General features: G+C 65.1%; 5 protein-coding genes across 6 annotated transcripts in view; 3 read left to right on the top strand and 2 right to left on the bottom strand.

The window, feature by feature from the left end:
• Positions 1 to 219: 219 nt before the first annotated feature.
• Positions 220 to 3,917, bottom strand: CHLRE_08g381350v5 (uncharacterized protein). Its single transcript, XM_043065270.1, has 2 exons — positions 3,585 to 3,917; positions 220 to 3,195 (listed from the first exon to the last, which is right to left on the bottom strand). The coding sequence occupies exons 1-2, from the start codon at positions 3,591 to 3,593 to the stop codon at positions 1,897 to 1,899; spliced, it is 1,308 nt and encodes a 435-aa protein (XP_042922271.1). The 5' UTR covers positions 3,594 to 3,917; the 3' UTR covers positions 220 to 1,896.
• A 189-nt stretch (positions 3,918 to 4,106) lies between these two features.
• Positions 4,107 to 9,198, top strand: CHLRE_08g381400v5 (uncharacterized protein). Its single transcript, XM_001694282.2, has one exon. It carries the CDS (start codon positions 4,267 to 4,269, stop codon positions 8,593 to 8,595), a length of 4,329 nt encoding a protein of 1,442 aa, XP_001694334.2. The 5' UTR covers positions 4,107 to 4,266; the 3' UTR covers positions 8,596 to 9,198.
• A 5-nt stretch (positions 9,199 to 9,203) lies between these two features.
• CHLRE_08g381450v5 (uncharacterized protein) lies at positions 9,204 to 18,046 on the bottom strand. Of its 2 annotated transcripts, none has more exons than XM_043065272.1 (14): positions 17,928 to 18,046; positions 17,623 to 17,686; positions 17,264 to 17,454; positions 16,767 to 16,931; positions 16,145 to 16,235; positions 15,593 to 15,691; positions 14,954 to 15,188; positions 13,945 to 14,018; positions 13,528 to 13,614; positions 12,559 to 12,725; positions 11,996 to 12,187; positions 11,641 to 11,686; positions 11,159 to 11,236; positions 9,204 to 10,942 (listed from the first exon to the last, which is right to left on the bottom strand). In XM_043065272.1, the coding sequence occupies exons 1-14, from the start codon at positions 17,945 to 17,947 to the stop codon at positions 10,859 to 10,861; spliced, it is 1,593 nt and encodes a 530-aa protein (XP_042922272.1). In that variant the 5' UTR covers positions 17,948 to 18,046; the 3' UTR covers positions 9,204 to 10,858. The 2 variants fall into 2 exon arrangements, with proteins under 2 accessions (XP_042922272.1, XP_042922273.1); XM_043065271.1 differs by having other exon boundaries at positions 17,875 to 18,046.
• Positions 18,047 to 18,176: 130 nt separating this feature from the next.
• On the top strand, positions 18,177 to 22,748 carry CHLRE_08g381483v5 (uncharacterized protein). The gene is made up of 6 exons (XM_043065273.1): positions 18,177 to 18,548; positions 18,959 to 19,047; positions 19,479 to 19,677; positions 20,223 to 20,516; positions 21,009 to 21,210; positions 21,646 to 22,748. Exons 1-6 carry the CDS (start codon positions 18,402 to 18,404, stop codon positions 21,900 to 21,902), a joined length of 1,188 nt encoding a protein of 395 aa, XP_042922274.1. The 5' UTR covers positions 18,177 to 18,401; the 3' UTR covers positions 21,903 to 22,748.
• A 48-nt stretch (positions 22,749 to 22,796) lies between these two features.
• Positions 22,797 to 24,069, top strand: part of CHLRE_08g381516v5 (uncharacterized protein) — a 4,482-nt gene continuing 3,209 nt past the window's right edge. The window contains exons 1-3 of the mRNA XM_043065274.1: positions 22,797 to 22,990; positions 23,224 to 23,302; positions 23,713 to 23,826. Coding sequence (XP_042922275.1) covers positions 22,896 to 22,990; positions 23,224 to 23,302; positions 23,713 to 23,826 — 288 coding nt within the window. The 5' untranslated portion in view covers positions 22,797 to 22,895. The remainder of the gene's footprint in view (positions 22,991 to 23,223; positions 23,303 to 23,712; positions 23,827 to 24,069) is intronic.

Raw genomic sequence — 24,069 nt, forward strand, 5'->3', positions numbered from 1 at the left:
CATGGCTGGTCGAACGCCGGAGTTACTGTACCGACAAGTTGCTGGCTGGCTGGAAGTTGGTGTAGGTTGGCGGTGATCCAGCGGGGTGGGTGCCGATGTGCTATAGCGGGCGCGAGGCTGTACACGTCAGGACCTGGCGAGTGTACTGCTAAAGCTGGCTTTGTGATGGCCCCCAAGCGTAGGTGAGGTAGGCGCACGGTGGTGACAAGGCATGCGGCCAGTGGAACTGCCTTACAGTTACAGCCCGCCCAAGCGCGGTTGTTGCCCTGCCATGATTTCCGTGGAGTCTGCTAGGCAGTCGGCAGGGACGGTGCCCATCAGTTCCCGAAGTGGACAAACCATGCATCCAGCCGCCCACACGTGCTCTCCGTTCGTCACATACAGTACTCGAACTCCAATGTCCACAGAGCGTGTGCGCGAAGTCCACACGCTACACACGCAAGTGGCAGCCGCCCGTCCTTGCACAGCAAGCATCTCCGCGCACGGTCGCACGCTTCACTAGCCCCAACGAACCGCCTACCACAAATCAAGTCACACCCACCTCAGCATTAGGAGTGCACATCCGCCTGTCGAATGTCGGATGATGATAGGGCAACAAGTAGGTCTAGAGAAATGAAAGCTAGTAGGTCTACTGCACCCATGCATGGATGGAAAGAATCAATGGACCTGTGGATATAGGATCCGGCCTTCTCAAGGGTCCTCGCGCATTTACTAAAGAGCCAAGAGGTCTAGTATGTAAGAATCAATGCCAGTCTCAAGTCAAGCACACTGCTGCCGCTTCCTGGCATCTGGAATGCCGGAAGGGTCGGAGGAACTTGCACCCACAGAACGTACACGTCGTGTCACTGACAGCCCACTCGAGTCTTGTAAACAGTAGAAATCGTGCCCGCTCCTGCAGCGAGCCAAGATACGGTAACCTCGATACTTCTTTGTGTCTCACCGCGGTACGCGCACAGACATTAATCTGCGGGCTCCCTCTCCGCACTCCTTCTGTCACTCCCGTGCGTCAGGTCTTCTCCGACGTCGCCTCCACTCCATCTCCTACGTCCCATGACTCACCTGTAGCCCCAGGCAGCCCTGCGTCCATTGGCACAGCGCCCCTCGCCACCTGCCACCCTCTCGCTCAGCAAATAAACGCACGCGCGATAGCAAAACACCAGCAGTCCGTAGTATGGCCAAGGGGGGCTGCCGGTTCCCCGGTCCCATACAGTCACACATACATCTTATTAAGAAAAATCAGCAGGGTTTATTTGGCGAGTCTCAGTAGAGAAATAGACATCCTTACATCACCCAATGCGCATGGCAATATCGCACTGAGTGCTTGCTTGCGCTAGCAATCCAGCATCAAGTACGGCCTTTGACACTCCCGCTCGCTCACATACGGTGTAATATCAGTACAGCACGGCAACACTCGCGCGAATCAGTCCTGTGTCCTGCGGTAAACGCCGACTACCGTAGCACGCCCTGCTGTCGTGCTGACAATGAGAAATGTGCGGCGGCACAGCCCTGCTGGTTCACTTGATAGTGAATGGGCCCGATCAGTAGCTAGTAGCGGCGATTTGCCTAGCTGTCTATACTTGCACGCATACGCTGCGGGTGTGCCTCACATACCATAATACCCAGTGCTGCTTCTTTCGCATTTAACACACGCTCAGCATGCCCTGCTGGCTCACTTCGATACTGTGCCATCCACACACGTACGTGTGACGAGCCCCTCTTGCGAACGGCCGCCGGCACCACAGCTGCGGCGGCTGCGGCTGCTGCTGCTCCTGCTGCTGCTGCTGCTACTGCTACTGCTGCATCTTCAAGTGGCGAAGGCAGCAAGCCGCTGGCTGCTGGGCTCATGCAGCTGACGGCGTAACACGGAAGCCAAACGGAACGGAGCGGCCCTTGCCGCTACCAGGCCGCCACCGCTGCCGGTGGCGGGAAGCAGCCGCACGCGCGCTCCAACGCGGCAAACTCCTCCAGCTCCCGCTCCTGCTCGGCCCACGCCGCCGCCGCCAGCTCGATCGCCAGGCGCAGGCGCGAGGGCATCACAGCTGACTGCCACTCATCACCCTGCTGCACTGCCGCGATCAGCGGAACGACACAGCTGCCCATGCTGCTGCCGGCGGCGGTGCAGGCCTCCTTGTCAGCGCTATGCTCCTCCGCTGCCTCCTCCACCGCCTCCACCTGCTGCGGCGTCTCACTGCCTGCCGCCGCCGCCACCCAGACCAGACTGCAGCTGCTGGCGCTGCGGCTGGTGCGGGCGCTGTCCGGCACGGCGCAGCAGCACGAGCTGAGCGGCGAGTCAGGCGCGTCCGGCCGCTCAGTGACAACGGCCACCTCCTGCTCCGCTTCGGCCGCCGCCGGCACGCACTCGCCCTGGGCCTCTGCTTTCCCCATCGCCGCCAGCTCCGCCGCCATCCAGGGCGACAGCGAGGCGAGGTAGGCGCCGAAATCGCCGGCCTCCTCCGCCTCAACGTCATCCGCCCAGCGGCGGCCGTTGGGGGTGCCGCCGGTGCCGCTGGCAGCTGCCGCCGCCGCCTGCTCCGCCAGGCCCTCCTTCAGCCAATCTGCGAGCGACCCGAGGTCGAGCTCCTCCTCCGCCTCCTCATGCGCCTCAACCTCATCCGCCCAGCTACCGCTCGCGCCACCGCTGCTGCTAATGCTGGCGCGAGGAGCAATGCTGCTGCTGCTGCTGCTGCCGTCAGACTCTGACGCTGCCGCGGGCACGGCCGGTGCGGCTTCCGCCTGCTGCTGCTCGGCCGCCGCGAGCTCCGCCAGTCCCTGCTTCACCCAGGGCGTCTGCTCAAAGAGGTCGCTCAGGTCGAGTCCGTCAGCCTCATCCTCATCATCATCGCCCCATCGCGGCGTGGTCGAGCTGCGGTCGACGGTGGAGGTGGAGATGGGGCTTGCAGCGGCGGCGGGCTTGGTCGGGGCGGCGGGCTTGGTCGGAGCCGCGAGCTTGGGCACCTTGGGCAGGCCGGGCGGCTTCTGCGGGCGCCAGTGGTTGTCGTAGGCATGGCAAAGCTGGCAGGGGGCGCTCCTGCAGCCAGCAGATAGGCTGGCATAGCACCAGCGCATGCAGGACTTGTGAGGAAAGCAGCAGGCGCTGGGGGCGGGCTCCTGCTGCTCCTGCTGGTGGGCGGCGGCGGAGGGCTCGCTCTCATCAGAGCCGTGGCCTTGGCTGCGGGGCGTGTGGCGCCAGGCGTCCTGTGCAAACGAGATCGGGGGAAAAGGATAGATGGGGGCGGACAAGCCGTGAGTGCACGGGACGAGGACAAGGGTCGGGGCGGGAGAAAGGGCCGGGGGTCGGGGGCTCGAGCCCCGGCAAAACAGTCAGGCGCACCGGAAAGGCACGCACTTTCGGTCAAAGCTGTTGACTGACGCATTTTACGAGACAATACATGCAGCAATATGCAGCCAGTGTGGCCGCAGCAGCGCAAGAAGGAACGCCGAGGAAGCCGAGCGCACTACTGGCCCGAAATCTGCAACGCTATCTAGCCCGCATCAGAAGCCTAATGCTTTGCATGTGGCATCGGATACCCATTGCAGCTGCTCAAGGCTCAAAATGGCCGTGCCCGAATATGAATGGTGCTCACCTGCATCATTCGGCTCGGCTCGAAGTCAAGCCCCGGTGCACTTGCGATTGACCGTGATGTGGCCATAGTAGCTCTTGACCGCACCAAGCACTCTTCGCGCGCAGAACTCGATTCTGCTGCTAGCGCAATTCTTTCGCTTGACGGAAACTTTTCCTCGCGGTGCCCGGGAGGGATTCGCGCTAGAAGCTGCTAGCTCGTGACAGTGGTGGTGCTTGCCGCAGCTTTCATGCGCATGCGGTGGAAATCGAGAGAGGTCGCGAACAGCCCTAGAAATGCTCTTCTTTGCCGTCAGGTGCTCGTAGCTAAGCAGTGGGCGTAAAAGCTGTTTGTGAGATGTCTTTGCATTTGTTGAATGTGCAATATGAGCACAGCGCGAAGCTTTTATCCGGTGGCGGGGGCAGGGTCTTGGCGCCCATGCAGGCGACACACGCCCAATCCCGGGCTCCCGACACACTCCACGCCACCCTCCTTGGCTTTGGAGCCCAGCGCCTACTCGCTATGCTCGTTGTGTTTCAGTCTTACCGCAAGGCGTCTAGCCAATAATACTGCAACAACATCTGTGTTGGGGTTCGGGCACCGGGGTTCGGGGCAAGTTGGCATGCCGCCACTCCATACGTACTAGCCAGTCTTCTGCTCTCCTTCAGCATTCTGAGCACCTTGCCTAGAGTAACCAACACTTACGATGCCGGTACATGATGACGGCGAACCTGCCGAGCATTTTGAGGCGCGAAAGAAAGTACCATGGCTAAAACGATACTTCTGTAAGCTAGCACATGACAATGCTGCCGAAGTGGACCTGGACTTGGTTGAGCAGCTATGGAACGTCGTGGAAAACCAGTTTGACTTCTCGGAACCGGGTGACCGTGCCCTGCTTGCTGCTCTCGTTTCGGCCCACCTTTGGGCCGCGAGAGCGCTGTCAGCGGCATCTCGGGAAGCCTGGCACGACGCATACATCACTTTCATTGTCACCGCGGAGCAGTTCCAGCACAAGCTCGACACCACCCGGGATAGCGCAGTGCACGACAGCAGGCTATGGCTGCAGGGCGCGCGCGCCGCCCTGGCGCTCTTGCGAGCTGACGTGCTATGCCTGTACGCCGGCTACGCCGCTCGGATTGCCGAGCACGCCGAGGCGGGGCCTGCGAGCAGCGCGGCCAGCAGCGCCAGTGGGGTGGCGCGGCCGACACCTCCCAGCTGCCGTGTCACCCAACTCGAGCGGGACATACGGGTCTTGGGTGGCATGCTGCAAGTCCTGAAGCTCCTGATATTGCAGCATGCCTCAATCGGCCATCCGTGGAGCGTAATACCGGTGAAGCCGGGTGAAAGTCTCGAGCCCGAAGCTGAGCTGGTGGCGGCCCTGGCTCGCAGCCAGGTGTTAGAGCACATGGCGCGAGCCGTTCTGTGCCTGGCGGCGGCGCTGGCGGCGGCGCTGGCGCCGCCCGAAGCCGCTGCAGCCCCTACCTCGCCCGCAGCAGCAGCAGCAGCAGCAGCAGCAGGGGCGCCCGCAGCCGCAGCGCCCGCAGTGACGCCTGCTGCGTCGGCGCGGCCTTCGGTCCGGGAGCAGTGGCGGCGGGTGGTCTACGGCTCGGAGGCCGGCGCCGGCGGCGCCGCGCAGGCGTGGGGCGGGCTGAGCGGACTCGTTGTGGACCTTTGCCAGGAGATCAAAACGTTGCTGGATGACGTCCCCTGGTACGGCACGAGCTTGTGTCGAGAAGATCCGGTCACTGACGAAAGCACCGGCGGTGGCAACAGCGGAAGCGGCGGCGCGCCCAGCAGCGGCAGCAGCTGTGGAAAGGCAGCAAAAGGCGGCGCCAAAATGCCAATGCCGGTGCCGCCTCCCGACCTTCTCGGCGGCCCCGGCGTTCAGTGCTTCCAGCTGTGGGCCTTGCTGTGCGTACGCCAGGGCGCAGCAGGCACCGCAGGCACGGCCGCCGCCGGCGGCGCCGGCCAGCCCGCACCTGCTGCTGCCGATGCACCGCCGCGCAGCACGACCGGCGGCGCGGCCGCCCTGCCCGCCGACACACGGCGGCTCCCGGCGGGGCTGGTGCGGGCGCTACGACCGGATCTGGATCCCAGTCTCACAGCCGAGCGGCGGGGCTCACATGACGCCGTGGCTGCAATCCTGTCGGGCGCAATGGTGGTATTCCTCAAGGCTCCGGAGATCGTTGCCGACGCCCCCATCACGGCCGGCGCTGCGGGCTGGCCAGACGCATGGCAGCATCGGCAGACGGCGCAGCTGCATTGTCAAAACAGCGCGGCAAGGCACTCGGGCAGCAGCGGCAGCAGCAGCACACTGCCCTGCCCGCCTGTACACTTGTACGACGCCATGCTCGCCTGCCTTCCGCGCCTGTGCCCGGCCTCCTCGCCGTCACAGGAGGTCATGAATGCGCTCCACTTGGTAACTGGGCGTTTGCTGTCGCTGCTCGGAAGGCTGCCGCCGCGCCAGGCAGCGGCGCGGCTTCCGGGGCTCTGGCGGGCCCTATTAGCGCCAGAGGCATTCCTGGACCTTTGGATCCAGCCCTGGAACACCGTACAAGCCCTCGGACTGCTGCGGGGCTTTCAGCCGCAGGAGCCGCCGGCGCAGCCGCAGGAGCCGCCGGCGCAGCCGCAGGAGCCGCCGGCGCAGCCGCAGCAGGCAGGGGCGCAGCCGCAGGAGCCGCCGGCGCAGCCGCAGGAGCCGCCGGCGCAGCCGCAGGAGCCGCCGGCGCAGCAGCAGGAGCCGCCGAAGCAGCAGGCAGGGGCGCAGGATGATGCGCCTGTGACGGCCGCATCAGCCGCGGCGGCGGCAGGCAGTGGCGCTGCCGCCGCGGGCGCGCAGCCCTGCCCCTACAGCCTGCGTTGCGCGCTCGACGCGGGGCTGGTGCCGGCGCTGGAGCGGCTGCTGCGGCAGCTGCAGGACCCCGCCACCGCTGCGCCCAGCGCAGCCGACAACGACGACCCCTACAAGAGAGCCACGTCATCGGTGCTGTACCCTGCCAAGATTCTGTTACGGAACTCGGGCGTGTGGCCGGCGCTGCTGGCGCACGGCTCCGTGCCGCAGGTGGCGGCGCTGGTGGCGACGTTGGCGAGCACCGCGCGTGCCCTGTCGCGGCAGAGGCTGCCGCCGGCGCCGGGTCCCGGGGCTTCGGAGTATAAGCAGGAGCAGTGGAAGTCGCTCACCACACAGGTGCACAAGTGGTGCGAGCTGCTGGCGGCGCTGTTGGAGCAGGCGGCGGACGTGCACACGCACGGCCCGGGACAGCAGCAGCAGCAGCAGCAGCAGCAGCAGCAGCAGCAGCAGCAGCAGCAGCCCTCAAAGCAACAGCCCTCACAGCAGCAGCCGACACAGCAGCAAGAAGGGGAGCAGCTACAGGCGCCCGCAGCCGCTGAGGCCGCGGCGGCTGTGGCTGCCTGCAGTCAGGACAAAAGCGCTAGCGGGGGCGAGGCCAGTGGTGATGGCAGCAGCAGCACAGCCAGCAGTGGGCCTTTCTGGCTCAACACGGCGAAGAGTTGGCGGGGCGAGGGCCCCCTGACGCTAGAGCTCTTCGCAGCAGCAGGCGGCGTGCCACTGGCCGGCTCGGCGGCGGCGGCGCAGCAGGCGCTGCTTGCCTCCTTCGCGCTGCAGCAGTGGCTGCCGCTACTGCTGGACTGTGCGGTGCGTGTCGTGGCGGAGTGGTGCCCGCAGGACGCCGGGCAGGAATGGTGCCGGGCGAACTTTGTGAAGCCCGCTGCGCCCCACTACCAACTGGTCATGAAGGTCCTGCAGCTCGCCACCGCTGCCGCAGCCGCCACAGCCGCAGCCACAGCCACAGCCACAGCCACAGTCGCCGCCGCCACCACCAACGCAGCCGCCGCAACCGCCGCCGCCAATGCCGACGCCGCCACAACTGCTGCTGTCGCCGCACAAGGGACCATGGCGTTCGGCGCGCCGGCACACGCCGAGGAGGCTGGGCCCAGCCCGACGGCCGCCGCCAGCACCGGTGGTGCTGCGGGTGGCGTCGCTGACAGCGCCAAGAATGAGGCAGGGCCGCCTTCTGCTGGTGCTGGTGCGGGGGCGTCGTCGGTGGAAGCGGCTGCTGTGCCGGGAGTGGTGGCCGCGCTGCGGGCGGCAGGCGGCGGCAGACCTGTGCCTGGGCCAGCAGCGGCACCGGCGGAGACGCGCACCTGCACTGCTGACGCTGGCTGGCGGCAGCAGCAGCAGCAGCTGCAGCAGGCGCTGGTGCTGCTGCTGCTGGTGCTGCCCGTCCGCCGCGGCTGCTCTCTAGAGCCGGAGCTGGAGGCGGCGGTGTTGGACCTACTGGAGGCGACACTGGCTGCGGAGCCCGCTGAAGCAGTCCGCGTGGCGAAATGGTTTGGCACCGGCGCCGCCTGCAGCGGCGCTCAGCACGCCGGCTACCGGAACGTGCGGCGCCTGCTGCGGCCGATCACGGCGCAGCACGGCCGTGCCGCGCTGATGGCGTTCCTGGACGCGGCGGCGGCCCTGGAGGAGGAGGAGGCGTGGACAGCGGAGCAGCACCAGCAGCAGCCGGGCGGCGGCGGCAGCAGCAGCAGCAGCAGTGGACAGCGGGGCTGCGTAGGGCAGGCTAACGCCCTCGGCCCCAAATCGGTCCTGGCGTGTGCTCAAGGGCTGCGGCGGGCGCTGCTGGAGGACCCGGCCTGGCGGCGACGCTGCAGCGGCGGCGGCGCTACCTGGCTGCTGCCCGCGGCGGAGGTTCAGGCGGGGCTGCTGAAGGCGGGTGTGGGCGTGTGTGGCAGCCTGCGTACCGCGGGCTGGTGTCATGCAGCAGCGGCGCCGGCAGGGGTGGCCAGGCTGTGCGGCAATCCGGGCTGCAGCAGCTGGGACGGCCCCACGGCGCTCATTGGCACGGGCGGCGGCAAGACGTGTGTGCGCTGCAGGGCGGTGACGTACTGCTGCGGCGTGTGCCAGCTGGAGCACTGGATGGAGGAGGGGCACATCATGGCCTGTGCCAGCATCAAGGCGGCGCGGGAGGCGGCGGAGGCAGCTGCGGCACGAGCGGTGGAGGCGGGGTCATAGCGGGCATCATGTGTGGTACAGGTCGCACCGGGAAACCAGCTTGGCACGTGGGGGTGAGGCGGGCACGACGAAACGATGGTGCTGCTTGTGGGACGTGTGATGGACACAAGTTGGTGGTCATGGCTGGACGCGCTTGGGTTGCATGGCGAAGCGAAGCGCAGCGGCGGCATCTTGTTATGGTGAGATTGGACACAGCTGCAACCCCCGCGAGGTGATGATGATATTAGCTCGGTGTATTAAGCTACTAAGCTAGAAGTGCGGCATGTATCAGGAGTGCGGCAGAAGTGCGGCATGTATCAGGAGTGCGGCAAGCAGGACCGGCAAGCAGGACCGACATCACTTGCCCAGGCGTAGTGCAGCAGGTTGCGAGGGCGTGAGAAAGTAGAGGTGCGCTGGTGGGGTAGTGGGCGGCGGTAGTCGCTGGAGGGCGGCGTGATGCGCTGTGGCTCAGGAGGTTGCTGATGCACTGCCAGAGCCTTTTGTGGTGATGACGCGACTGCTATGCAGGTGGTGGCTGTTGTGATGTTGCATCGACGGTTGAGTCGGCAGTTGCGCCCTGTTGTACAGATGTGCATGTGGGCCGTGACGAGTGTGTGGGACTCAGCGATTACCACATCGTATTACACCGTGCGAGCGGCCAAGACCGAGAATCCATCCTTTGTCAGCTGCCTGACTTTCCCCTGCCTGTCTTTCCCCCAGCCAACCATGCCAGAAGCCAGGTCACGGAGCGCCTTCCAGTCCAGCCTACGCGCTGCTGGCCAGATGCAACGCCACACACCAGCCATTGTCACACTGTCGCCCGGCCATTGTTTTGCTGCACGCCGTTGCATTACGCTAGTGCTCGTCTACACAGCTCATCCGTGGACGCCGGTCGACTGCCTGCAGGTGCGCATCGGCTATGCTATCCGCGCGGTGTGGCGTCGCATTGAGTCTGTGTGGTGCTATCGCCTTGGCCGGGCGCCCGGAGCGTGAGGAATGCGCGTCAGCAAAACATCGACACAACCTGCCAGCTACCGTCGGTACAGTAACAGCGCGCGAACGACGCACCAATGCCTTGTCCCTTCTTGCTACGCATTTATGTGGGCACGGGTGGGAGCCACACACATCGGGACTACGCTTTCCTGCCCCTTGCCATGTTCCATCACGACCGCTGCGGCGCATTTATGCACGGTACGGTAGTGTACAAGTCCGCAGCCTCCACCACACACACACACGCGCGCACGTACTCGTGCTCATGCACACACGCCCGCAACCCCTTTCCCCATGTGCTTGCCGAATACACACGCCACGTCGATCGCCATGCGCGCTGACCAACCCCCTGCTGCCGCCTACCTGTACCCCCTGCCCCCTGCGGCCCTGCCGACATCCCGACAAGGCAACCAGTAACTCCGGCGTTCGACAAGCCGCGCACTCCTGCCCTGCCGTTGCAAATTGTTTGCCATCTTCTGGGGTCTGGGAAGCACCTGCACCCTACGGGACTTCACCAACCTGCCTTGACACTGTCCCATCGCACGCCCACTGCGGCCCTGCCGACATCCCGACAAGGCGACCAGCAGCCGCCCTGCCGTGCCGCCCACTGACCTCACGTAGTCACACACGTACCATGGACGTGCCGTACCGAACTTCTATCAGCAGGCCAGAACCGCATTCGTTGCCCTGGCCCCCGCAGGGCAAGGAGCAGGGTAGCTTCTCCGGAGGCCCATGACCGCTTATTAACTCGGATTCCGGGAGTCGTAATTGCATGCTGCTTATTGCAGGGGCGCATAGCCGCCCAGCGGCGAGCGCGAATGATGCCAATGCCTGATGCCCACATTCTGTCTTTCTGCACACCTTGCGAAGGCAGCATGCAAGAGCAATACTGGGTTTTGCTCCTGTGCCTTGCGCCAACTCAGGACCGTGGCCCCTGCAACCACACCAACTGTCACACCCACTGCCAGTGACAACCACAATTCTTGCTTATCCTGTATTAAAGCTTGAAATTTGACCCACAAGCATGTGTGGCCAGCCTCGAGTGCGGCAGGCCGACATTTGCACACGCTCCCACCCTCCCTCCCCGTGCTTAGAGATCAAGCTACGGTCACCAGCCAAAGCCATAGACGCAGCAGCCTCGTCCGCCTCCCCTCCCATGCGGTCCTGTGGAGCGGGGCCACGCGGCCCCTCGCCTGATCCTGCCTCTCTTGTCCTCGCTGCTGCTGCTGCTGCTGCTGCCTCGTCCAGTCCTCCAGTCCTCCAGTCCTCCAGTCCTCCTCTCTGCGCCTGCGCCTCACCCGAACCTGAACGGGTTCATGCAGCCGCTCTTCTCCAGCGGCGCGTCCAGGTAGGCCTCGTGCACCTTCTCCAGCAGCACCTGTGTGTGTGTATACCATATGCATGTGCATATGTGTGTGACAAAGCGTATGTGTGTGTGTGTGTGTTTGGAAGGACGTGGGAAGCGGATACCGTGTGCCCATACATACACACACACACACACACAGACACACACACACACACACACACACACACACACACACACACACACACACACACACACACGCGGACCAAAACACGTGCGCTCTCGCCCTACCTCCAGCGCCGGCTTGTAGAAGTCGGGGTCGCGGTCCTGCACGCGGCTGATGAGGCGGATGATGTCCAGCAGCGCCACCTGAAGGGGGGGAGGGGGAGGGGAGGAGGAGTTACATTCATGATAAAACAAAGGAGAAGCAAAGTTTCAGCCAGGGGGAGGGCGGCGGTGGGGCAGGGGCAGGGGGATAGTAGGAGACGGAGGAGGAGGAGGAGTACAAAGACGAGGAGGAGGAGCGGGAGGAGGGGGATGATGTGCGTGCGGAGCGGGTGGATAGGAGAGGAGGCGGAGTGTGGGGGATAGCGGTCCATGCAAGTTTAGCTGTCTGCCTAGCACAAGGATCCAGTCCCAGCTGCAGCACAGCAGCACAGCAGCACATGCGCAGCACACCACACACCAAACCCTTCAGCTCCAAGCCCACACCGAGACCAAGCTGCGCCACCCTCCCTCCGCCATCCCTCCCCGCAGCCAGTGACGGGCCGCACCTGTCCGAAGAAGCCCGGCCGCGCCTGCGCCTCCGTCACCAGATACCTGGGGCGTATGCGCGCGCGCGTGTTTGTGTGTGTGTGTGTGTATGTGTGTGTGTGTGTGTGTATATATATGTGTGTGTGAGTGCGTGTGTTAGAAAAGCACACGGGGAAAGGGTCGACGGGTAATTGCGTACGGGCTCATGTGTTTCATCGGCACAAAGCGAGACGGCCTACACCGTGCGTGCCAATGCGCAAGCAAGCAGCGCGAGCGAGTGTTTCACCTCTCTCCAACCCTTCCACTGCCGCCTGCTTTCCCCTTTCCCCACACTAGTTTGGTTTCGTTTGGGCTGATTTTTACATCCCCACCCACTTGAAGAAGGGCTCGTTGTAGGCGTGTGCCGCGGGGAAGGCCAGCCCAATGGTTGTCAGGTCGTCACCGTCCAGGGCGCCGCCGCCGCCGCTGCTGCTGCTACTGCCGCCCTGCTGCTGCGCGGCTGCCAGCGCGGCGCGGCCCAGTGCCGCCATGAGCGCGGCGTGGCGGTGGCCCACACGCATGACCGACCTGCATCCGGGCGGGCGGTTTCCATCATCCCATGACAAAGAGCGGAAACAAGAAACAAGACATGGGATGGTCCGTGTATATGGTCCGTGTACATGAACTGAGCATACATGATAAGCCCGCGCGTTTCTCGTTTGGCGAACGCACATGCAAATGGTGACGGCGGCGCAGGCGGCCGGTGCTCTGGCTCGGGCTCTACTTCTTGCTGAACCTCGACTGCTGGGAGCCCCCTCCGGCCCGCCCTGCCTGCCTGCCTGCCTGCCTCGTCGTCAGCAACGATTGCTGTTCCCCAAGATTGTCTACCGTCTACCCGTCTACCATTTCCTTGACTAATCATGAATGCACGGCAGCCCCCTCCCCGTCACCACACCCACCACGCCACCGCCACCAGGTCTGACGGCGCCACCTCGCCTGCGCCCAGCCGCGGCGCCAGCGCTGTGCTGACCGCCTCGAACAGCGGCTGGTCGTAGTGCGGGATGGAGGCGTACGACCACAGCAGCGTCACCAGCGCGCGAGGGGGGAAGGTGGAGGCCAGCGCGGGCTGCGGGTTCGTGGCGTGTGTGTGTTTGGGGGTTGGGGGAGGGGGGGGGGGTTTCATTCATGGTTGAATAGTTGTAGCACAGTGGCACAGCAGGCGCGTCGTTGCCGGTGTGGGGGTGGGGGAAAAGGGGGGAGGGGACAAGGAGGGATGAGGGAGGGGCTTTGCCAAGGGATCGCTCGGGAAGGCACGAGTAAAGAGGGAGGTGGGCCCTACGCATGCCGTGCCGCTTACACCCCACCCCGCGGCAGCTCCACCTACATCCACTCCCTCCAGGCCCCCCACCCTCAACCGCCATGTCACACACGTGTGGGTCTTGGTTTCTTGGGGGTTGGAACAAACTACCCCCCCCCCCCCGGAGCTTGACGCCGGACGCCGGACCGCGGACATCGGTAACGCCGACTACTGTGTACCTTTGTACCTGGCTACGACTTCACTAGGTATTTCTCATGTTTCATGTTTTACACCTCACCCGCCCAAACCCCCCCCCCCGTAGGCCACGCCCTCCTCCTCGCTCTATTGCATTGGGTTCGGTTTAGCTTGGGCTGGCATCTACAACCCACCCCCACCGTGTCACGTATGCGCGTCAGCAAGCTTCCAGCCAGCCAGCAACTCGTCGGTACAGTAACTCCGGCGTTCGACCAGCCGCGCATCCCTGCCCTGCCGTTGCCAATTGTGTGCCATTTGTCGGGTTCTGGGAATCAGCTGCACCCTACGGGACTTTACCAACTTGCCTTACCACTGTCCCATCGCACACCCACCGTGTCACGCACACGGCCACGCACACACCCGCGCTGCCACTCACCCCCGCCCTGCTGAGGCAGGTGCTGGCGATGCCGTCGAACAGGTCGCGGTCCCACACGCCGCGGTGGGCCTCGTCCGCGGAACGGATCTGTGGCGGGGCGGCGGGGTGGCGGGGCGGTGGGGCGATGGGGTGTGGGGCGATGGGGTGTGGGGCGATGGGGCGGTGGGTGATGGGGCGTGGGGTGTGGGGTGTGGGGCGTGGGCGGTGGGCGATGGGGCGTGGGGTGTGGGGCGGTGGGTGTGGGGTGTGGGGCGTGGGGCGTGGGGGGGTGGGGCGTGGGAAGATGGGGAGGAATGCGTGAATCGTACATGGCGGCGACAGCCGCCGCCGTGGCATGAGGCGGCCATGTACCGCCAGGAGGCTGCGCCGCCACTACCCCGTCAACACCGCATCTCCCTCTCTCTCCCCCCAACCCACCGTGGCGTAGGCCCAGGCGATGCGCGCCAGTGTGTTGCCGTCCAGTCCGCCCAGCCGATCCATCAGCAGTGAGCCTGGGGAGAGGGAGGGGCGGGGGTGGGTTGTAGATAGCAGCCCAAACTACACCGAACCCAATGCAATAGAGCGAGGAGGAGAGCGTGGCCTGTGGGGTGGGGTGGGGGTACATTCATATGGAGGAGGGAGCGATTCAATAAATAAAGTCACAAGTACATGAAATACCGATGGCCAGGGGGGGTTGTAGATACCAGCCCATACTAAACCAAACCCAATGCAACAGAGCGAGGAGGAGAGCGTGGGCGATGCTTGACAACGGAGTGGCACGCGACAATGGTCCCCATTCCCGAAAAGCACCGAGTTCCCAGGTTCCCAGCAAAACATCCCGCAAACCGGTAGAAAGAAGGCGATGAGCTCTTCGGTCTTGCGCGTGTGGGCGGTGCTGACGGTAGCCGCCTTCGAAATTGCCACCCAGGCTCAAACACACGCACGCACGTTCTATCTAGCAATGCAGACTAGGCACACGTTGAATACCCACCTAGAAGACAGGGGCGGTGGTTGGTTGGGTTGTTGTTGACGCTGGTGTACGGTACACAAGGTTATACATTAAAATCCAAACCTAGAAGACTGCGGGGTGGGGTGCCTTCCCCTCCGTGTCTCCCCCGCCACCGGCAGCGAAGCCGTACCCGGCAGCAGCATGCGGACATCGCCCCCCTCGCGCCTTTATCGTTTCGGCGCTGCGGTGTGCTCGTGCCATGACCACACGCCCACGCCCCCCTCGCCCGTGATGCGCATGCGCCCCGACACCACCAGTTTTCCACACACACACACACACACGCACGCACGCACGCACGCACGCGCGCACGCACGCACGCACGCACACACACACGCACGCACAACACACAAACACACAGACACACACGCACACACACACACACACACAGAGACACACACACACAGAGACACACACACACACAGAGACACACAGGCTTACCCGCGGCGTCGAACAGCGGCCTGTAGTAAAGCGCCTCTGCCGCCAGCGCCCACACCGCCGCCGCCGCCTGCTCCGGCCCCAGCGCGGCGGGGTGGCCGGGCGGCAGCTGCAGCGCCGCCGCCGTCACGTCGGCCGCGTCGGCGAACAGGGCGGGCGCGCGGTGGCCCAGGGCGGACAGAGAGGACAGGAGCGAGACCAGGTCGCCGGGCGGGTACTGCGGCAGCAGCTCAGAAGCCTGTGTGGGGGCGGGGTGGGAGAATGGTTGGGTTTGCAGACGTTGGCATATGTGGGCTTGGGGGTTGGCGGAGTGATGAACGGTAATTGGAAGGGGGCGGAGGTGGCAAATTCCAAATTTCAAGCCAAACATATGGGTAGGGGGAGCTGGAACTGGCCGGACGATGAATACTTGGCCTCGGCCGGGCAGGAGCGCCACAATCGCACAACTCCCCAGCGGCCTTATGCCGAGCTGCCCATCCCCACCCCCTATCCTCGCCACCCTGCCTTGGTTTAGTTTGGAATTACCCAAGCCCCCTCCACCCCATCTCCTCGGCCCTCCTCCCTCCCCCTCCCTCCCTCCCCCTCCCTCCCTCCCTCCCCCTCCCTCCCTCCCCCTCCCTCCCCCTCTTCTTCCCCTCCTACCCTGCTGCAGGCCGCCGCCAGCATATCGGTGGCGGCCAGGCCCGCCGCCGCGCAGGCGCCGGCCAGCCGCGTCAGGTCGGCCGGGCCCAGCGAGTCCACCTACGGCGGAGCGTGGGCAGGAACATGTGTGCGTGTGTGTGTGTGTGGGGGGGGGGGGTGTATATTCGTGATTATGTAAGAAATGAAGGTATAGCCAGGAACAGTACGGTAGTATAGCAGGCGCGTTGTGTGTGTGGAGGGAAGGTTGTAGATACTAGATACCCGCCCAAACTAAACCGAACCCAATGCAGAAGCGGGGAGGCAAGGCGTGATGGGGGGCGCAAGGTGACAGGCAGGCGCAACAGGGGCTGTGCGGAAGTCACATGTTAGGCATGTAGCATACATGGCCACTGCCGAGCACGGGCACGATTGCCCCTTGCGGTAGCTTGTGGCACCTCCGCCAAACCTTTGAGAGACCCCAGATCCCGACCCGAACCCCAACCCGGCCTCCTCCCGCCTCCTCCAGCCCTCCCGCCCCCCCTTCCACCACCCACCCCCGCAGCCTGCGCCTACCTTGCCGGTGAGCTCGGCGCAGCACAGCGCCAGGAAGTCCCGGTGGGCGCCGCGGCCGCCCGCGTCCGGGCCGCCAGCAGCGGCAGCAGCACTGCAAGTTCGGCAGGGCAGGTGGGGTAGGTGGGGCAGGTGGGGCAGAGCGGCGAGGTTTGGTAGGGCGTGCAGGCGAGGAAGCTGGGGAAGGAGTCAGGAGTACGGGGTGCGCGGGCTTGCACTATCTCATTACTGCAGGCGCAATGCACCGCTGCCGCAGTCCGGCCGCGGCAGCTTGGTGGAGCACGGCCAAGCACGGCGAGGGGCGGGGCACGGCGAGGGGCGACTGCTGCGTGCCTCCCACGCAAACAGTGTGCCATGGTGGCCCTGCCCTGGACCGGGTGTGCGCACTACTGCCTGCCAGGGCCGCCCTTCGTGCCCTCGCACTGCGGGGACACCCAGTGCTCCCCTCCCACACACATACAAACACACCTTTGCCCGGTCCCGTTCTCTGCGGTCTCCTGCTCCCTAGCCCCCCCGCCCCCCTAGCCCTCAGAGCCCGACACGCCTCTCCCTCCCCAATTTACTGCGCCCCACCCCCCACGGGCTCCCCACCCGCTCCCCACCCGCTCCCCACCGCCCCACGCACCTGTATGCGGCGATCAGGTCCACTAGTGCGGGGCCGTCGTACGCCGCCAGCCCCCCGCCACTGCCCACAACGTGACGAGCAGCGGCAGCCAGAAGAGCAGGGTCAGCGGCGGCGGCGGCGCCAGTTCCAGGTCCAATGCCGGCGCCGAAAGCGCTCTCCAGCGACCTGGCGGGTGGCGAGCATACGGAAGTGTGAGTGGCACATGTGATGCGGTGCATTTGAGTGCGTGTCAGCAAGCCGTGCCCGCTGTGGTCCTCCTCCTCCTCCTCACCCTCCTCCTCCTCCTCACCCTCCTCCTTCTCTTCCTCCTCCTCCTCCTCCTCCCCCCCTCCTCGTCCCCCTCCTTCTCCTCCCCCTCCTCCTCCTGCTCCTCCTCGCACACGGCAGCTTGACCGCCCCGCCCCTGCTCCCACGTCCAACCCAGATGGCGCCGTCCTGCCCTCTGGCCCAGACTGCCCCCTCTGCCCCCATGGCCCGCACGGTCGCGGGTGCCGCACCTGTGCTGGGTGTGCTCTAGCAGCGCCGCTGCCAGCGCGGCGGGGGACAGGGAGGGAATGCGCTCCAGCGTGAGCGGCTCCGCGACGCGCCGGTCGTGGCCGGTGCCGTTGGAGCTGCTGTTGCTGTTGCGCAGCGAGGCACCCGCGGCCTTGCGCGCGGGCCCGCCCGGCGCCTCGTGGAAGCTGACGACCTGCGTGCCGTGCGATGAAAGATTAGAGAGAAGGCGGTCAGCACCTGATGCGATTTGGATTTACGCGACTCGAGGAGCCTCTGGCGGTCGGGCCCAGAAGCCCAACCGGTGGTGTTGCGCTTTAATTGTCGGTCGGTTGAAAGGTCGCTCGCTCAGCATAGTCCTCACCCGCAAGCAGGTACGCTGCGTGCATCCACGCTGCAGCGCCGCTCGGTGCGCAGAGCGCCAGGCCCTGCGAGGTTTGTGCCGGAAGCATGCAATGCAGCTTCGTCAGGGTTCGTCCGCTTGGTTGACCGCAGGCCCAAGACACAATTCGGCATTACAGCAAGCTGTAGAGCACGTCAGAGGCCTGGCACGGTCTGCATCCAGCTGGGGCTTGTCGCTTGTCGACAGGTTGGTCTTCTGTTTCGCAACTCCTACCAGTGTTTCAAACTGGCTGGCATAATTTCGAGTCTAGCAACACATTGACGCACCGGCTCGCCACGATCTCCATTCGCGTGTGAGTCGAGTGTGTTGCAGAAGTTGGGACTTGCGGACGTGAGCCTTGGCACGCAGTAAGTGAAAAGTTACAATTGTGTTTGCCTTTCTCTGGAGTCAACGTTGCTATAAATATGAACAGACAGCACAACTGGAGAAAAGAAGGGCCAGAATTGCGGAAGCCCCATCCCGGCTGGCTTCCCTCACTTCGACCTGGCCAAAATAGAATGAGGTAAGCTTAAGTAGACGTAAAGCATCATCTACTTATAACTTGGTCCCGGCGATCGTGTCCGACGTCGACGGGTGACTTGGCTTCGGCAATTTGTGCATATTTCGGCAGAAAGTCCATTGTGCTCGAACGTCTTACTATAACGTCACTTGCACAATTGATACTGTGACTGTCGCCAGAGTCGAGGGGCGCAACATTGCCATCGAGTTTGCGCACGCATCCTAGCAGCGCCCCAGCCAAGATGGCAGGGCACTTAACAGTAGAGGAACGGCTAGAAAAAGCGCGGTTAATGCCGCGGGTGTCGCCTGAGCTTCTCCAGCTTGTGACGCAAACAGACAAGCTGCTTTTGTCCTCGCATCAATCAAACTTAAGTCAAGCCATCATCGCTGTGAGTATGTGCTATCGGCCTAGCGGGCTTTGAAGGGACCTGCCTAACTGGCGAAGGGATGTCTGCTGCATGCCGCTTCCAGCCGCACCCACTCGTCAGCTGCGGCCCGCACTGAAGCCAAGGAGGGTGGAACCCTACCCCCTTGTCCCTTTCGACCGGCCACTAGTCATTCAAGGGGGCCCGTGTGTGTGCCGTGTGTGTTTGAGCGGGTGGGAGCCTGGGCGGAGCTCCAGCTCCAGGTCTGTGTCGTGTCAGGGGCGCCCTGCCGCGTTCAGCATAGTCATACACACACGCCGCCTGGCACCCGCACGCGACACGCAGCTGCAGCCAACAACGCACCTGCCCCCCTCCCTCCCTCTCCAACCCACACACACGCCTGCCTCCTATATCTCCCCCTCCCAACCACGCAGTGCCAGGAGATAGCTCGCGAGGCGCCGGCGGTGGTGGTGGCTCTGCGCTGGACCGTGACGCTGGTGGACCTGCTGGAGAGCGACATCGCGTGAGAGCGGGGGCCGGCCGGGGGGTGGAGGGGTTGTGTTGTGGAGGGGTGGGGGAGAGGCATGTGTGTATGTGTGTGCCGGGGGGGGGGGGTAGACGCTGGTGGACCTGCTGGAGAGCGACATCACGTGAGCGCGGGGGAGAGGGGGTAGTGTACTTCAATCCCAAAAAAATGGAGAGGGGCGACGGACGGGCTATACGCCAGAACCAAGCGAAGAGGGGGGGATGCAAGGGTGATATGGAGGGTTGCAGATCAGGGAGGCGGGAGCAGGGACTAAACGGGAGGCGGGCGCACAGAGAGCCACCCCCCACACGCTCAAGTCCGTCCCTCCACAGTCCACACACCCGCACCACCCCCACCTCCTCACCTCCCCCTCACCTCCCCCTCACCTCCGCCTCCTCGCCCCCACTCTCACCCATCCCACCCCACAGCGATGTGCGGCTGGCCGCCTGCAATGCCCTGGCGGCCGTCAGTGTGGCGCAGGAGGGCCGCGACGCCATCCGCACCGCCGGCGGGCTGCGGCCGCTGGTGCTGCTGCTGGGGGGCGGCTGCGGCGGCGGCGGCGCCGGTGCCACTACGGCGGCTGCGGCCCTGGCGCTCATGAACTGCAGCGCCTGCGACGTGTGCAAGGTGGGGGTGGGGGGGGGGGCAGGGTGTGTGTGTGGAGGGAGGGGTGGTGGTAAATGCCAGCCCAAACTAAACCAGACCAAGCCAGGATAGCGGAGCACGGGCAGGGGCGACAGTGGCAAGCGGTCATACTTATGGGAGAGGGCCGAGGCGTCGTGGAGAAGCAGGGCGAGCGGCGCCGGCGATTGATGTCGCCGCCCGGGCTCGGGGGTACGGAGGGGTGTCATGATGTAACATGAGCGCGTGCAGGGATGCAGGGATGGGCGGGGTGGGGTGGGGTGGTGGGTGGGGCCGCAAGGGTTCGCAGGTTGTGGGGGTGCGGGTCTGGGCCAAGGGACACGAGCTCTTGTTCCCTCACACGTGTCTGTGTGCCTGTATGTTTGTGTAAATGTCCCTCGTTCGTGCCCCCCCCCCTGTTCCCCAGTTTCTCCTTGCAGCGCGACTGTTTCCTTACGGGATTGGTTCAAAGTTAATCCCCTGTCCCCAAGATGGTCTAACGTCTGCTACCTCCCTAACTAATCATGATTGCAACCCCCTGCGGTGCGCAGGCAGCCATCGCCGACTGCCACGGCGTGCCCATGCTGCTCAACCTCATCCGGGAAGCGGTGGCGCGGACACACGCCGCCGCCGCCACCACCGCCGCCACCACCTCCGGCGCCTCCTCCACCGCACCAGCGCAGCCGCAGTCCGGGACAGCGGCGGCGGGGGCCGGGGCGGGTGGCGCGGCGGCGCACGGCGGGGAGGGCCTCAAGACGCCGGGGGACTGCAGGGCGGCGGGGTATGCGGCGGGCGCGCTCATGAACATGGGCGGGGTGGCGGACGTGCAGGACCGCATGCTGGAGGTGCGGGGGGGGGGGCGTGTGTGTGTGTGTGTGTGTGTGTGTGTGTGTGGGTGTTTGTGTGTGTGTGTGTGTGTGTGTGTGTGTTTGTGTGTGTGTGTGTGTGTGCGTGGCATGTGCGTTACGTGTAAGGGGAGGCAGGGGTTGTAGGCTTCTGGTGGAGGTGGGCGGCGGCGTGGGGCGGACACGGCGTTGGGCAGGCAGGGCTACAGGGGCTACGGGGCAAGTCAGGGGGAAGGCAGCAAAAGCCCCACATGCCTGGGCGGGGGGGGGGGGTTGGTTGTAAATACCAGCCCAAACTAAACCAAAACCAATGAAAACGAGCGGAGCACAGGGGGGGTGGGGCTTCCGGATGCTCGGGACAAGCTGTACGGTGTGGGGCGTGTGAGGCACTGGCGGAGGGGGAACCTCCCGTGGGATGGCGTGGGGGGACGGGGGCGTCCGCGCCTTGGGTTTACCGCATCCATGCCCACACGCCCTGCTCCACCCTCGCAGGCGGGCGCGGTGGAGGTGTTTGAGGAGGCGGTGCGGGCGGCGGCGCCCGGCGACCTGGTGTCCACCCGCGCCCAGTTCTGCCTCAGCTGGCTGGCGGTGGGCAGCGGCGGCGCAGAAGCAGCAGCAGACGGCGAGGTGCAGCCGCCGCCGCCAGAGCCGCTCACGCAGCCGCCGCCGGGGGCGGGGCTGGTGCCGGGTGGAGGTGGGTGCGGAGGGTGGAGTGGGGTGGGGTGGGGTGGGGTGGGGTGGGGTGGGGTGGGGTGGGGTGGGGTGGGGTGGGGTGGGGTGGGGTGGGGTGGGGTGGGGTGGGGTGGGGTGGGGTGGGGTGGGGTAGGGTGGAGTGGGGTGGGCAGCGGGGCGGAAGGCGGAGCGGGAAGCGGGGCGGGAAGCGGAGCGAGGAGCGGGCGGGAAGCGGGGCGGGAAGCGGGGCGGGGCCGGTGGAGGAAGGGTGCGCTGAGGGTGCCTCCTCCAGCAGTCCAGCGCATGGACCCCACCGCCATGTGGGCGCTGGCCGCCTGCCCGGTTCCTCTGTGTGTGTCTCCCTCACTCCTCTTCCCCCACCAACCCAACCACTCCAACCCAACCAACCCAACCCAACCACTCCAACCAACCCAACCGCCCACATGGCCCCGTGCAGGCGGCAGCGGCCGCCGGGTGCCTGTGGCCAGTCCGCGCTACCCCAGCGCCTCGGGCGCTGCCCCGCCCTCCGCCGCCGCATCCCTCGGGGGGAGATCCACGCCGTCGGGTGGCGGCGGCGCCTCCCGTACTGGCACGCCGCTGGCGGGCGCTGCAAAGCCGGCGGCGGGCTCGGCGCTGGCGGCGGTGGCGGCGGCGCGAGGCACGACGCCGCTGGGGGGCGGCAAGCCTGGAGCGGCGGCGGCGAGCGCGCGGTAGCAGCGGCGGGGGGTTGGTGCGGGGGCTGGTGCGGAGTGGGTTGGTGGGTTGGTATTGCAGGCGGCGTGCGGTTGGGCTTGGGTACGGGACTGTCGACTGTGTGGTTTTGGTCACGCAACAGGAGCGGATGCTGCAGGCGTTGCAGCGGCGGCTGCAGCTGCTGTAACAGTTGCAGCAGCAGCAACGGGACTGGGTGGTGGTGATGGCGGGTGCGGGTGGGGTCGGCTCAAGCGGCGGAGCAGGATACGGTATGCATGGACGGGACGGGTGAGCGCAACGATAGGGCGCGATAGGGCGCGATATAGGGGACCCATGCATGCACACTGTCTACTCGAGCGCTGATAGCTTAGGCCTGAGCACTGGCGCATGCACGTTGCGGCAGCATTGTTGGCTAAGCTGGCTCCTAGGGATGTGAGGAGGTGCGAGTGAAGGACGACGCGAGGGTAGTGGGTTATCTCTGGCCGGGTGTTTTGGGTATGAGGTACGAGCATGGGTGCATAAGGTTTCGACTTGGCTTCGACTCATGTGCGTAACACTATGAAGGTCGGCAGCCAACCAGGGGGCGGGTGTTGTTTCTCTGGGTCGCAGATGGCCCTTCGCGGCGTGGGTACGGCGTGCCCCCGCTTGTCGGGCTGTCCCTTCAATTGTAATCCGCATCCATAAGGTTTGTAGGTGCCCAAATGGTGGCTCACAATAAAGTGGCACGTGTCGGTCGTGCGAAATGAGGACTGTAGCAGGTCATATGGAGGCGCGGCTCGAGGATTGAGGCAGCGGTGCGAGCTGGAGTCAGGTGTGCGCGCGCGCGCGCAGGGGGTTTACGCCACACGGATGGTCATGCAAACTGACGCCAGTCGCTGTATCTTGTTACAATTTAAGTTGATTACCTTGAACGGACTCGTAGTGCATTATAAGGATAGCCCGCACAGTTTAGCCCAATAACTGAGCAAACGCAACTTTCTCGTTCGGTCGCTCTAACTTGTTGCATTAACAAAGATGGGATTCCTGCGCAATATGAGCTTCATACTTTACGGCTCCAAACACTTTGGGAAACAAGGCTACGCTCGCGCGAAGGCAGGATGGGACGACAGGTGTGGAATCCTCTTGGCGCTTGGACCGCCGGGCATCGCGAATGATAGCTCCTTAAGCCTACAAAATGATGGCTCTATACTGCTGCCGGGGCCCGGCTGCGGCCCTTCGTGACCACGCAACCAGGCTCGGCAGTGCCGCTCGCACGACTCCTCCCAGCGCGTCGCACCTGCTCGCTAGCCCCGCACCCCCCAACTCTCAAACCCCCCAACCCCCCGCACTCCGCCCCATACAGCGTCATGTCCCGGCGCCTGGACGGCAAGGTGGCGATGGTGACGGGCGCCAACCAGGGGCTGGGCTTCGTGACCGCGCAGGTGCGGGCTGCGGGCTGCTGCTGTGCGCGCACTGCATACGGTTCTTGCGTGGGGCCTCCGCAGCGTGTGTTCTTGCGGTGGTGCCTCCGCAGCTCCGCCCCGCCGCCACACAAGCATTGCTGCGGTAGAGCCGTCTTGCGCGGCCACACCATGCAAACCGGGCCCGGTGCACCAAACACACACAACCCTAGTCTCCTTCCTCTCACCTCCCACTCCTCTCACCTCCTCTCACCTCCTCTCACCTCCTCTCACCTCCTCTCACCTCCTCTCACCTCCTCTCCCCTCCTCTCACCTCCTCTCCCCTCCTCTCACCTCCTCTCACCTCCTCTCACCTCCCTCTCACCTCCCACTCCTCTCACCTCCTCTCACCTCCTCTCACCTCTTTCCCCCCCCTCTCTCCCCTGCCTCAGGAGCTGGCCGCCCGCGGCGCCACCACCTACATGGTGTGCCGCCACCCCGGCCGCGGCCAGGAGGCGGTGGAGCGGGTGCGCGCCGCCACGGGCAACAAGGACGTGCACCTGCAGGTGAGTGGGTGGAGTGGGGGTGGGGGTGGGGGTGGGTTTGGGAGGGTGGGAGGTTGGCAGGGTGGGAGGGTGGGAGGGTGGGAGGGATGGAGGGTGGGTGAGTGGGTGGGAGGGAGGGAGAGGGTGGGTGTGGTGGGAGGGTGGGAGGGTGGGTGTGTGGATGGGAGGGTGGGAGGGAGGGAGGGAGGGAGGGTGGGTGGGTGGGAGGGTGGGTGGAGGGTTTGGGAAAGTGCGTGTATGTGG

The sequence above is a fragment of the Chlamydomonas reinhardtii genome, chromosome 8 (assembly GCF_000002595.2).
Source record: "Chlamydomonas reinhardtii strain CC-503 cw92 mt+ chromosome 8, whole genome shotgun sequence".
NCBI lineage: Eukaryota > Viridiplantae > Chlorophyta > Chlorophyceae > Chlamydomonadales > Chlamydomonadaceae > Chlamydomonas > Chlamydomonas reinhardtii.

What these genes read in the sequence shown, in the direction of transcription:
- CHLRE_08g381400v5 (XM_001694282.2), top strand. Translation starts at nt 4,267, where the DNA reads ATGCCGGTACATGATGACGGCGAACCTGCCGAGCATTTTGAGGCGCGA.
- CHLRE_08g381450v5 (XM_043065271.1), bottom strand. Translation starts at nt 17,897, where the DNA reads ATGCCAGCCAGTTTGAAACACTG. An exon ending in TCGCCTGGGCCTACGCCACG is followed by an intron (nt 13,615 to 13,944) that starts GTGGGTTGGGGG and finishes GCCCCGCCACAG; the next exon opens with ATCCGTTCCGCGGACGAGGC. An exon ending in CCTGCCTCAGCAGGGCGGGG is followed by an intron (nt 12,726 to 13,527) that starts GTGAGTGGCAGC and finishes ACGAACCCGCAG; the next exon opens with CCCGCGCTGGCCTCCACCTT.
- CHLRE_08g381483v5 (XM_043065273.1), top strand. Translation starts at nt 18,402, where the DNA reads ATGGCAGGGCACTTAACAGTAGAGGAACGGCTAGAAAAAGCGCGGTTA. An exon ending in CTGCTGGAGAGCGACATCGC is followed by an intron (nt 19,048 to 19,478) that starts GTGAGAGCGGGG and finishes CCCACCCCACAG; the next exon opens with CGATGTGCGGCTGGCCGCCT. An exon ending in GGGGCTGGTGCCGGGTGGAG is followed by an intron (nt 21,211 to 21,645) that starts GTGGGTGCGGAG and finishes GGCCCCGTGCAG; the next exon opens with GCGGCAGCGGCCGCCGGGTG.